The sequence below is a fragment of the Entelurus aequoreus genome, linkage group LG02 (genome assembly GCF_033978785.1).
Source record: "Entelurus aequoreus isolate RoL-2023_Sb linkage group LG02, RoL_Eaeq_v1.1, whole genome shotgun sequence".
Taxonomy (NCBI): Eukaryota; Metazoa; Chordata; class Actinopteri; order Syngnathiformes; family Syngnathidae; genus Entelurus; species Entelurus aequoreus.
In genome coordinates this window covers 7,305,157-7,320,127 of record NC_084732.1, presented here as the reverse complement: position 1 = coordinate 7,320,127, position 14,971 = coordinate 7,305,157, and the positions used below count along the sequence as shown (strand labels likewise).

The following is a 14,971-nucleotide window of genomic DNA, read 5'->3' as shown; positions in this document are numbered from 1 at the left end:
TTTATTTAGCAATCATTCAGTGGTTATTTAGCATTTATTTTGTGTCCATTTATCATATATTTATCATTAATTTAATGTTTTTTTTTCATTTATTTAGCAATCATTCAGTGGTTATTTAGCATTTATTTGTATTTATTTTGTGTCCATTTATCATATATTTATTTGTTTTTTTTCATTTATTTAGCAATCATTCAGTGGTTATTTAGCATTTATTTTTATTTATTTTGTGCCCATTTATCATATATTTATCATTTATTTAATGTTTTTTTTTCATTTATTTAGCAATCATTCAGTGGTTATTTATCATTTATTTTGTGTCCATTTATCATATATTTATAATTTATTTAATGTTTTTTTTTCATTTATTTAGCAATCATTCAGTGGTTATTTAGCATTTATTTGTATTTATTTTGTGTCCATTTATCATATATTTATCATTAATTTAATGTTTTTTTTCCCATTTATTTAGCAATCATTCAGTAGTTATTTAGCATTTATTTTTATTTATTTTGTGTCCATTTATCATATATTTATTTAATGTTTTTTTTCATTTATTTAGCAATCATTCAGTGGTTATTTAGCATTTATGTTTATTTCTTTTGTGCCCATTTATCATATATTTATCATTTATTTAATGTTTTTTTTTCATTTATTTAGCAACCATTCAGTGGTTATTTATCATTTATTTTGTGTCCATTTATCATATATTTATCATTTATTTAATGTTTTTTTTCATTTATTTAGCAATCATTCAGTGGTTATTTAGCATTTATTTGTATTTATTTTGTGTCCATTTATCATATATTTATCATTAATTTAATGTTTTTTTTTCCATTTATTTAGCAATCATTCAGTGGTTATTTAGCATTTATTTTTATTTATTTTGTGTCCATTTATCATATATTTACTTAATGTTTTTTTTCATTTATTTAGCAATCATTCAGTGGTTATTTAGCATTTATTTTTATTTATTTTGTGCCCATTCATCATATATTTATCATGTATTTAATGTATTTTTTTTCATTTATTTAGCAATCATTCAGTAGTTATTTAGCATTTATTTTTATTTATTTTGTGTCCATTTATCATACATTTATTTAATGTTTTTTTTCATTTATTTAGCAATCATTCAGTGGTTATTTAGCATTTATTTTTATTTATTTTGTGCCCATTTATCATATATTTATCATTTATTTAATGTTTTTTTTTCATTTATTTAGCAATCATTCAGTGGTTATTTATCATTTATTTTGTTTCCACTTATCATATATTTATCATTTATTTAATGTTTTTTTTCATTTATTTAGCAATAATTCAGTGGTTATTTAGCATTTATTTGTATTTATTTTGTGTCCATTGATCATATATTTATCATTAATTTAATGTTTTTTTTCCATTTATTTAGCAATCATTCAGTGGTTATTTAGCATTTATTTTTATTTATTTTGTGTCCATTTATCATATATTTATCATTAATTTAATGGTTTTTTTTCATTTATTTAGCAATCATTCAGTAGTTATTTATCATTTATTTTTATTTATTTTGTGTCCATTTATCATATATTTATTTAATGTTTTTTTTCATTTATTTAGCAATCATTCAGTGGTTATTTAGCATTTATGTTTATTTCTTTTGTGCCCATTTATCATATATTTATCATTTATTTAATGTTTTTTTTTCATTTATTTAGCAATCATTCAGTGGTTATTTAGCATTTATTTTGTGTCCATTTATCATATATTTAGCATTTATTTAATTTTTTTTTTCATTTATTTAGCAATCATTCAGTGGTTATTTAGCATTTATTTGTATTTATTTTGTGTCCATTTATCATATATTTATCATTAATTTAATGTTTTTTTTTTCATTTATTTAGCAATCATTCAGTAGTTATTTAGCATTTATTTTTATTTATTTTGTGTCCATTTATCATATATTTATCATTTATTTAATGTTTTGTTTCATTTATTTAGCAATCATTCAGTGGCTATTTAGCATTTATTTATTATTGCTTTTGTGATTATTTAGCATTTGTACAGCATTTATTTAAACGATTATTCCGCATTTATTTGGCAATTAATCAGCAACTTTTTATCATCTATACATTGTTTATTTAGCAATTTTTTAATCATTTATTTTGTGTTCATTTGGTTATTTTTCAGTGTTTATTTAGCATTTATGTTGTGTTTGTTTAGCATTTATTTAGTATTATTTTGTGATTATTTAGTTTTTATCTAGTATTCATTTAGTGATTACTCATTATTTGGTGTTTAGTTAGTGATTGTTTAGCGTTTATTAGGCAATTAACCAGCAATTATTCATCAATTATTTAGCATTTATCTACCGTATTTTCCGCACTATAAAGCGCACCGGATTATAAGGCGCACCTTCAATGAATGGCCTATTTTAAAACTTTGTTCATATATAAGGCGCACCGCATTATAAGGCGCATAGAATACAGTAGAGGCTGGGGTTACGTTATGCATCCCATAGTTGCGAGACCTGTTGTGGCTCAATATTGGTCCATATATAAGGCGCACCGGATTGTAAGGCGCACTGTCAGCTTTTGAGAAAATTGGAGGTTTTTAGGTGCGCCTTATAGTGCGAAAAATACGGTAGTGTTTATTTATTATCGATTTTGTGATCATTCAGTTTTTTTTGTTTATTTAGTGATTATTCAACATTCATGTAGTATTAATTCACAATTTATTTAGCATGTATTTAGTGTTTATTCAGCATTAATTCAGATTTATTTTGCATGTATTTATTGTTTATTTAGTGATTAATTACCAGTATTTCAGTAATTTTTTAGCATTTATTTAGTGTTTATTTAGTGATTATTAAGCATTTTTTGAGTGATTATGTAGGATTTATTAGGCATGTATTTATTGTTTATTTACATTTGTCATTATTCAACATTTATTTAGCATTAAATCAGTATTTATTCAGCAGTTTTTTGCATGTATTTAGTGATTTTTTTACATTTATTTAGAGTTAAGTCAGTATTTACTGGGCATTTATTTAGCATTTATTTAGTAACTATTTAAAATTTATTTAGCGTTAAGCCACTGTTTATTTGGCAATTATTTAGTGTTTTGTTTTTTTTACCATTTATTTAGTTTTAACCCAGTGTTTATTTGGCATTTATTTTTTATTTTATTTTTTTTTACCATTAATTTAGTATTAACCCAGTATATATTTGGCAATAATTTTGCATTTATTTAGTGATTATTCAACATTTATTTAGCCAGTATTTATTTGGCATTTAATTGTGATTGTTTAGCATTTATTTAGCATTGATTCAGTATTTATTAAGCAGGGTTTTTTTTCATGTATTCAGTGTTTATTCAGCATTAAATAATTATTATTTTGCATTTATTTATTGTTTGTTTAGTGATTATTTAACGGTAATTCAGTATTTATTTAGCATTCATTTAGTGTTTATTTAGTGATTATGTTTGTGTAGCATTTATTAGGCATGTATTCATTGTTTATTTAGTGATTATTTAACATTTATTTAGCGTTAAATCAGTATTTATTTGGCATTTATTTTGCATTGATTTAGTGATTATTTAACAATTATTTAGCGTTAGGTAAATATTTATTTGACATTTATTTGGTGATTATTTAACATCTGTTTAGCGTTAGGTCAGTATTTATTTGGCGTTTATTTTGCATTTATTAAGTGTTTTTTTAACATTTATTTAGCATTAGGTCAGCATTTATTTGGCATTTACTTAGTGATTATTTAACATTTATTTAGAGTTAAGTCAGTATCTATTTGGTGTTTATTTTGCATTTATTTGGTAATTATTTCCCATTTATTTAGCGTTAAGTCAGTATTTATTTGCCGTTTATTTTGCATTTATTTGGTGGTTATTTAACATTTATTTATAGTTAGGTCAGTATTTTTTTGGCGTTTATCTTGCATTTATTTTTTTTAATTATTTTACATTTATTTAGCGTTAAGTCAGTATTTATTTGGTGTTTATTTGGTTATTATTTAACATTTATTTAGAGTTAAGTCAGTATTTATTTGCCATTTATTTTGCATTCATTTGGTGATTATTTAACATTTATTTAGCGTCAGGTCAGTATTTATTTGGCGTTTATCTTTCATTTATTTGGTGATTATTTAACATTTACTTAGCGTTAATTCCGTATTTATTTGGCGTTTACCTTGCATTTATTTTGTGATTATTTAACATTTATTTGTAGTTAGGTCAGTATTTATTTGGCGTTTATCTTGCATTTATTGGTGATTATTTAACATTTATTCAGCGTTAGATCAGTATTTATTTGGCATTTATTTAGTGATTATTTAACATTTATTTAGCGTTAAGTCAGTATTTATTTGCCTTTTATCTTGCATTTATTTTGTCATTATTTGACATGTATTTAGTGTAAAGTCAGTATTTATTTGGCGTTTATCTCGCATTTATTTGGTGATTATTTAACATTTATTTAGCGTTAGGTCAGAATTTATTTGGCATTTATTTAGTGATTATTTAACATTTATTTAGCGTTAAGTCAGTATTTATTTGCCTTTTATCTTGCATTTATTTTGTCATTATTTGACATGTATTTAGTGTAAAGTCAGTATTTATTTGGCGTTTATCTTGCATTTATTTGGTGATTATTTAACATTTATTTAGCGTTAGGTCAGTATTTATTTGGCATTTATTTAGTGATTATTTAACATTTATTTAGCGTTAAGTCAGTATTTATTTGCCTTTTATCTTGCATTTATGCTGTCATTATTAGATATGTATTTAGTGTTGTCAGTATTTATTTGGCGTTTATCTTGCATTTATTTGGTGATTATTTAACATTTATTTAGCGTTAATTCAGTATTTATTTGGCGTTTACCTTGCATTTATTTTGTGATTATTTAACATTTATTTGTTGTTAGGTCAGTATTTATTTGGGGTTTATCTTGCATTTATTTGGTGATTATTTCACATTTATTTAGCGTTAAGTCAGTATTTAATTGACTTTTATTTGGCATTTATTTAGTGATTATTTAACATTTATTTAGCGTTAAGTCAGTATTTATTTGCCTTTTATCTTGCATTTATGCTGTCATTATTAGATATGTATTTAGTGTTGTCAGTATTTATTTGGCGTTTATCTTGCATTTATTTGGTGATTATTTAACATTTATTTAGCGTTAGATCAGTATTTATTTGGCGTTTACCTTGCATTTATTTTGTGATTATTTAACATTTATTTGTTGTTAGGTCAGTATTTATTTGGGGTTTATCTTACATTTAATTGGTGATTATTTAACATTTATTTAGCGTTAAGTCAGCATTTATTTGGCGTCTATTTTGCATTTATTTAATGATTATTTAACATTTATTCAGCATTAAGTCAGTATTTATTTGGCATTTATTTAGTGATTATTTAACATTTATTTAGCGTTAGGTGGGTATTTATTTGGCATTTATTTAGCGATTGTTCAGCGTTTATTTAGCACTGAGCCTCAAGTGTGCTTGGCCAGTTTGCGTCCAGTGAGGACCGGTCAAAGGTGAGACCGTGGGACGCGAGGCACTGACCTGGAGTCTGTCCACGTGAACTTTGACCCCTCCAATGCTGCCCTTCTTGAAGGAAGCCAGCATGTCCAGGACTGGACTGAAGCGGCTTCCCCTGTAGAGACCAAAATCAATAAAGAGATCAATCAATCTGACTCCATTTGTCTTCCCCGCAGAGAGGAGAGCAGGACAGACGCCAGCAAGAAAATACTCATACTTTATTTTTTGTGACGCGCCCCTTATGGTACAAATATATTCGTGCTAAAATTAGACACTATTGACACCTAATAATAAAATACAAACATCTACTTCTTAATGCACCGACACACTTGACTTCATGACAACTCTTGAAGGCGAAACACATTAAAGGAGAAGAAGAAGAAGAAGATGTACTTGATGTTGTCCTCGTGGATGAGGACCAGGAAGAGAGGACGGCCCGGCATCTTCCAACACTGCTTGATGAACTGCAAGGCGTTCTACAAACACAATACAACATTTTCTTCTGTAATAAAAACTATTTCTTCCATTGTACTACAGTCATTAACACACATGTAAGGGGCTAGCAGCTACACAGCAGCTAAGCACACGATAGCACACAAGCTAGACTTTACTTTCCTTGACCTTTTATTTACCCTCTTCAAACTTTTTTGAAGAGGGTAAATAAATACTGACTTAACGCTAGATAAGTGTTAAATAATCACGAAACAAATGCCAAATAAATACTGACTTAATGCTAAATAAATGTGAAATAATTATTATGCAAAAAAAATGACAAATAAATGCTGACTTAATGCTAAATAAATGTTGAATAATCACCAAATAAATGCAAAATAAACGCCAAATAAATACTGACTTAACGCTAAATAAATGTTATATAATCACCAAATAAATGCAAGATAAACCCCAAATAAATACTGACCTAACGCTAAATAAATGTTAAATAATCAGAAAATAAATGCAAAATAAACGGCAAATAAATAATGACTTAACGCTAAATAAATGTTAAATAATCACCAAATAAATGCAATATAAACCCCAAATAAATACTGACCTAACGCTAAAGAAATGTTAAATAATCATTAAATAAATGCAAAATAAACTACAAATAAATGCTGACCTAACGCTAAATAAATGTTAAATAATCACCAAATAAATGCAAATTAAACGCCAAATAAATACTGACTTAATGCTAAATACATTTTAAATAATCACCAAATAAATGCAAGATAAACGCCAAATAAATACTGACTTAACGCTATATAAATGTTAAATAATCACCAAATAAATGCAAGATAAACCCCAAATAAATACTAACCTAACGCTAAATAAATGTTAAATAATCAGAAAATAAATGCAAAATAAACGCCAAATAAATACTGACTAAACGCTAAATAAATGTTAAATAATCACCAAATAAATGCAAAATAAACGCCAAATAAATACTGATTTAACGCTAAACAAATGTTAAATAATCACGAAACAAATGCCAAATAAATACTGACTTAATGCTAAATAAATGTTAAATAATCATTAAATAAATGCAAAATAAACGACAAATAAATGCTGACTTAATGCTAAATAAATGTTGAATAATCACTAAATAAATGCAAGATAAACCCCAAATAAATACTGACCTAACGCTAAATAAATGTTAAATAATCACCATATAAATGCAAAATAAACGCCAAATAAATACTGACTTAACGCTAAATAAATGTTAAATAATCACCAAATAAATGCAAAATAAACGCCAAATAAATACTGACCTAACGCTAAATAAATGTTAAATAATCACCAAATAAATGCAAAATAAACACCAAATAATTACTGACTTAACGCTAAATAAATGTTAAATAATCACCAAATAAATGCAAGATAAACGCCAAATAAAATACTGACCTAATGCTAAATAAATGTTAAATAATCACCAAATAAATGCAAGATAAAACCCCAAATAAATACTGACCTAACGCTAAATAAATGTTAAATAATCACCAAACAAATGCAAGATAAACCCCAAATAAAACTGACCTAACGCTAAATAAATGTTAAATAATCACCAAATAAATGCAAAATAAACGCCAAATAAATACTGATTTAACGCTAAACAAATGTTAAATAATCACGAAACAAATGCCAAATAAATACTGACTTAATGCTAAATAAATGTTAAATAATCATTAAATAAATGCAAAATAAACGACAAATAAATGCTGACTTAATGCTAAATAAATGTTGAATAATCACTAAATAAATGCAAGATAAACCCCAAATTAAATACTGACCTAACGCTAAATAAATGTTAAATAATCACCATATAATTGCAAAATAAACGCCAAATAAATACTGACTTAACGCTAAATAAATGTTAAATAATCACCAAATAAATGCAAGATAAACGCCAAATAAATACTGACCTAACGCTAAATAAATGTTAAATAATCACCAAATAAATGCAAAATAAACACCAAATAATTACTGACTTAACGCTAAATAAATGTTAAATAATCACCAAATAAATGCAAGATAAACGCCAAATAAATACTGACCTAATGCTAAATAAATGTTAAATAATCACCCAAATAAATGCAAGATAAACCCCAAATAAATACTGACCTAACGCTAAATAAATGTTAAATAATCACCAAATAAATGCAAGATAAACCCCAAATAAATACTGACCTAACGCTAAATAAATGTTAAATAATCACCAAATAAATGCAAAATAAACGCCAAATAAATACTGATTTAACGCTAAACAAATGTTAAATAATCACGAAACAAATGCCAAATAAATACTGACTTAATGCTAAATAAATGTTAAATAATCATTAAATAAATGCAAAACTAAACGACAAATAAATGCTGACTTAATGCTAAATAAATGTTGAATAATCACCAAATAAATGCAAGATAAACCTAACGCTAAATAAATGTTAAATAATCACCAAATAAATGCAAAATAAACGCCAAATAAATACTGACTTAACGCTAAATAAATGTTAAATAATCACCGAATAAATGCAAGATAAACGTCAAATAAATACTGACCTAATGCTAAATAAATGTTAAATAATCACCAAATAAATGCAAGTTAAACCCCAAATAAATACTGACCTAACGCTAAATAAATGTTAATAATCACCAAACAAATGCAAAATAAAGGCCAAATAAATACTGACTTAACGCTAAATAAATTTTAAATAATCACCAAATAAATGCAAGATAAACGCCAAATAAATACTGACCTAACGCTAAATAAATGTTAAATAATTACCAAATAAATGCAAGATAAAACCCCAAATAAATACTGACCCTAACGCTAAATAAATGTTAAATAATCACTAAATAAATTCAAGATAAACCCCAAATAAATACTGACCTAACACTAAATACATGTTAAATAATGACAAAATAAATGCAAGATGAAAGGCAGATAAATACTGACCTAACGCTAAATATAATGTTGAATGTAAACAAAGTCTTTTCATGACTTTGTTTACCTTCTATATTTCTTCTCTACATTTCCTTTACCCTCCATTTTACCTCATTTTCCCCTTTGACATACAGTATTTTGCCTTTCAATTACTACCTTTAAATTTGAACATTGTTATGCCTTCTATTTACCTTTTACTTTTTTATTTACTTCTTTTAATCGCCAATTTACCTTGTTTCACCTTTTACCTTTAATTGTCCTTATTTTCCTTTCTATATACCTTCTATTTATCTTCTTTTACCCTCTATTTACCTCATTTTCCCTTTGATATACAGTATTTTGCCTTTTATTTACTACCTTTAAATTTTTTCTTCCACCTTTTATTTACCTTTTACTTTTTTATTTACTTCTTTTATCGCCAATTTACCTTGTTTCACCGTTTACCTTTAATTCTCTTATTTTTCTTTCTATATACCTTCTATTTATCTACTTTTACCTTCTATTTACCCTCTATTTACCTCATTTTCCCTTAGATATACAGTATTTTGCTTTTCATTTACTACCTTTAAATTTGTTCCACCTTCTATTTACCTTTTACTTTTTTATTTACTTCTTTTATCGCCTTTTTTTTTACCTGTGTTTCAACATTTTACCTTTAATTCTCTTATTTTTCTTTCTATATACCTTTATCAATCAATCAATCAATGTTTATTTATATAGCCCTAAATCACAAGTGTCTCAAAGGACTCTACTTGTACCTTCTATTTTACCCTCTATTTACCTCATTTCCCTTAGATATACAGTATTTTGCTTTTCATTTACTACCTTTAAATTTGTTCCACCTTCTATTTACCTTTTACTTTTTTATTTACTTCTTTTATCCCCAATTAACCTTGTTTTCACCGTTTACCTTTAATTCTCTTATTTTTCTTCTATATACCTTCTATTTATCTACTTTTACCTTCTATTTACCCTCTATTTACCTAATTTTCCCTTAGACATACAGTATTTTGCCTTTCATTTACTACCTTTAAATTTTAACTTTGTTCTGCCTTCTATTTACCTTTTCCTTTTTTATTTACTTCTTTTATCACCAATGTAACCTTGTTTCACCTTTTTACCTTTAATTGTCTTATTTTTCTTTCTATATACCTTCTATTTATCTTCTTTTACCCTCTATTTACCTAATTTTCCTCTTTTAACTATACAGTATTTTGCCTTTTATTTACTACCTTTAAATTTTTTGTTCCACCTTTTACTTTTTTATTTCATTCTTTTAATGCCAATTTTCTTTGTTTCACCTTTTACCCTTTAATTCTCTTATTTTTCTTTCTATATACCTTCTATTTATCTACTTTTACTTCTATTTACCCTCTATTTACCTCATTTTCCCTTAGATATACAGTGATTTTGCTTTTCATTTACTACCTTTAAATGTGTTTCCACCTTCTATTTACCTTTTACTTTTTTATTTACTTCTTTTATCACCTTTTTACCCTTGTTTCACCTTTTACCTTTAATTCACTTATTTTTCTTTAGACCTTCTATTTATCTTCTTTTACCTTCTATTTACCTAATTTTCCCTTAGATATACAGTATTTTGCCTTTCGATTACTAACTTTAAATTTTAACTTCTGTTCTACCTTCTATTTAACTTTTACTTTTTTATTTACTTCTTTTATCGTCAATTTACCTTGTTTTCACCTTTTACCTTTAATTCACTTCTTTTTCTTTTATATTACCTTCTATTTATCTTCTTTTACCTTTTATTTACCCCCCTTTATCCTGTTTTACTTTGTGTTTACCTTGGGACAGGACGTGGCGCGGTTGGGAGAGTGGCTGTGTCAGCAACCTGAGGGTTCCTGGTTTCGATCCCCACTTCTCCCAACCTTGTCACGTCCGTTGTGTCCTTGGGCAAGACACTTCACCCTTGCTCCTGATGTATATATATATATGTATGTATGTATATATATATATTTAAGCAATAAATCTGAAGACTTTTTGCCTTGAAGTTGACCCATACAACTCGCCGGCCTTCGACCTACTTGATGTCGTCAATCAGCAGCATCACATCCTGGGACAGGTAGAAGTCGCTTCAGATCAAAGACGATCGGGTAGCACACCACCGTCTTGCCGAGGATGCGATAAATCTACCCACACACACACACACACACACACACACACACACACACACACACACACACACACACACACACACACACACACACACACACACACACACACACACACACACACACACACACACACACACACACAACGTTAGGATGGACGTCTCACAAGGAGTCACACACACGTTATGGAGGGCAGCGTGTAAAACAAGCTATCAATTATCCGATATAAAAGGACTCGCGGGAATGATGATAAACACAAACACACACACACAAACACACACACACACACACACACACCCACACACACACACACACACACACACACACACACACACACACACACACACACACACACACACACACGCACACACACACACACACACACACACACACACGCACACACGTTCTTGTATATGTTACCTTCTTGAGACCTGAGAAAAAAGCCTCCTCTTTAGGACCAGCCCTTTCTAGATATATAAAGAAGTGTATATTACAACATTAATAATATATACATACTATGCACATATAAAAAAAGCTTCTTGTGAAAAATGAGTTGGAATTTCACATGAAAAACTTGGAATTTTGGCAGTATTATAATAAAAGTCGTACATTTACTCAACGCAAGTCAACATTTTGTACGAAAAACTGAACATTTGTGCAATGTTATGATAAAAGTTGGAATTTTACTCCATAACTTTCGCAATTTCACAAGAAAAGCTTCAAATCTTGGCAATTTTATGAAAAGAGTCGCAATTTTACTCGACAAAAGTCACCATTTTATAAGAAAACTTTAAAATGTTGCCAATATTATATTGATAATCGGAATTTCTACTTGGCAAAATGATGACAAAAGTCGTCGTTTTACAAGAACAACAACAAAATTGGGCAATATTGTGATAAAAGTCAGAATGTTATATGACAAATGTCACCATTTTGCATTAAAAAGTAATCATTTTACATAAAGAAGTAATAATTTTACGAGAAAATATTGCAATATTACTGAAACAGAAAGAATATGAGAAATTGTTCCCAATTTTATAAGAAAAAAGTCGACACGTTGTGAGAAAAAGACTGCTTTTAGTTAATTAATCTTTTTTTTTGTAATTGTTTTTTAATCTTCATTATTTACTTCAAGTTATTACAGTATGTCTCTATACACATATTTACTTAATTATTTTTTTGCCGAAGGGGGCGCATTTACATTTCTTACACACACTTGTTATTTCATATGTTGACCAGAGGGGGAGCACTTTTAAAAGCGACACACAGTCAATGTGAAAAATCCCTCCTTTTATGGGACCGCCCTCATTTTGATAGATGTCACCACCAGGGGGTGCAAATGAGATCTCTGCGTTTTGTTTTTTTGTAATGTGCTTAAGGACCGATGACAAAGGAGTCAGGGACCACAGATGGCCCCTGTGCCGCACTTTGGGCAACACAGCTGTAGAAGCTAACTGTTAATGGCCACTATAGTCTTAGTAGCGTAGTGTATTTGTTCATCCTATGGTCACATATGGCTTGTCTTACGTCCGCACCGGAAGTCGTTACTTTTGTATGCACATTAAATCAACAAAAAAATCCTGACTTTGGAGCAATGTTCACGGACTCTAGTATTTGTCTTTCTATTAGATGCAATGTTTTTTCCGTATTGGGACCATCAAGACCATACCTTAGTGTATTTGTTCATCCTACGGTCACATACGGGTTGTCTTACGTCAGCACCGGAAGTCGTAAAATCAGCCGTTCACCCGGCGGCTTTTTTCGGGGATGAATAGGGAAGTCCTCCTTTAGCTGCCATCTTGTTTTATCATATATTGCTGCCTTTGTACCTGTCGATGTTTACTTTTCTATGCACATTAAATCAACAAAAAAATCCTGACTTTGGAGCAATGTTCACGGACTCTAGCATTTGTCTCTCTATTAGATGCAATGGTTTTTCCGTATTGGGACCATGATTTATGTCCTAACCCAGGGGTCACCAACCTTTTTGAAAGCAAGAGCTACTTCTTGGGTAGTGATTAATGCGAAGGGCTACCAGTTTGATACACACTTCAATAAATTGCCAGAAATAGCCAATTTGCTCAATTTACCTTTAACTCTATGTTATTATTAATAATTAATGATATTTACACTTAATTGAACGGTTTAAAAGAGGAGAAAACATGAAAAAAATGACAATTACATTTTGAAACATAGTTTATCTTCAATTTCGACTCTTTCAAATTCAAAATTCAACCGAAAAAAAGAACAGAAAAACTAGCTATTCGAATCTTTTTGAAAAATTAAAAAAAATAATTTATGGAACATCATTAGTAATTTTTCCTGATTAAGATTAATTTTAGAATTTTGATGACATGTTTTAAATAGGTTAAAATCCAATCTACACTTTGTTAGAATATATAACAAATTGGACCAAGCTATATTTCTAAAAAAGACAAATCAATATTTCTTCTAGATTTTCCAGAACAAAAATTTAAAAAAAAAATTCAAAAGACTTTGAAATAAGATTTAAATTTGATTCTACAGATTTTCTAGATTTGCCAGAATATTTTTTTTGAATTTTAATCATAATAAGTTTGAAGAAATATTTTACAAATATTCTTCGTCGAAAAATTAGAAGCTAAAATGAAGAATGAAATTAAAATGTATTTATTATTCTTTACAATAAAATTAAAAAAAATTACTTGAACATTGATTTAAATTGTCAGGAAAGAAGAGGAAGGAATTTAAAAGGTAAAAAGGTATATGTGTTTAAAAATCCTAAAATCATTTTAAAGGTTGTATTTTTTTCTCTAAAATTGTCTTTCTGAAAGTTATAAGAAGCAAATTAAAAAAATTAATGAATTTATTTCAACAAGTGAAGTCTTTAAAATATTTTCTTGGATTTTCAAATTCTATTTGAGTTTTGTCTCTCTTAGAATTAAAAATGTCGGGCAAAGCGAGACCAGCTTGCTAGTAAATAAGTAAAAATTAAAAAAAATAGAGGCAGCTCACTGGTAAGTGCTGCTATTTGAGCTATTTTTAGAACAGGCCAGCGGGCGACTCATCTAGTCCTTACGGGCTACCTGGTGCCCGCGGGCACCGCGTTGGTGACCCCTGTCCTAACCTGTTCACCGGTCCTCATATGGAAGGTACTTTTCCCTGTTGATGTCTCAAGAAGGGTATAAATACAAGAACACACACACGTAGATAATGATGATAATGCCCTCTGGCGAGCAGCCATAAATGTTTCATGATCATATTGTCTTGTCATCTTTCATTTGTTTGGCAGGAAGCTGCTTGCTCCACCTTCATCATCTTGGAGGCAACACATCTTCTGCAAACATTGTTTCAGAGTTATGGACATAAAAAAAAAAAAAATTACAGATAAAATCCCACACCACTTAAAGAAAGCAAATTAACATATTATATGAGAATGTTATGTTATGTTATGATTATCTTTAACCGAATCACAGCAGTGCTCAAATTAAAAAACAGCATTCCCTCTCATGTGATATTGCTTAATTAACATTAATGGTGTGCACTTTAACAACTAGGCTTACAACTATACCTAATATATAAAGGGGTGGAAAAGTGACTATTACCTGCAGGGCAAACATTAGCTAACCAGAAGGCAATAACAATGTCAACAAAAAACACCTGCTTAAAAGATCTAATGTCCCTGAGGAATGTAAGGTGGGAGTACTGTAATTACCCAACGTTTAACTTTAACTTTTTAACTTACATTATTATTTTCCAGAACAATTTAGCCCCCTCCACAATATTAACCCGACGTTAAAACAGAACTAGCTATTTATTGATTAGCAATTGCCGAATCATGTAACATTAGCTTAATGCTAAAAAGCCAGCAGGTTACTATCACATTCTG

General features: G+C 28.3%; 1 protein-coding gene across 1 annotated transcript in view; it reads right to left on the bottom strand.

The window, feature by feature from the left end:
- The window catches only part of LOC133665328 (phosphorylase b kinase regulatory subunit beta-like), a 108,075-nt gene that overhangs the window by 45,769 nt on the left and 47,335 nt on the right, over positions 1 to 14,971 (bottom strand). Inside the window, 4 exon segments of the mRNA XM_062070604.1 lie at positions 5,560 to 5,650; positions 5,929 to 6,013; positions 11,018 to 11,066; positions 11,068 to 11,121. Of these exon segments, the coding sequence (XP_061926588.1) occupies positions 5,560 to 5,650; positions 5,929 to 6,013; positions 11,018 to 11,066; positions 11,068 to 11,121 (279 nt within the window).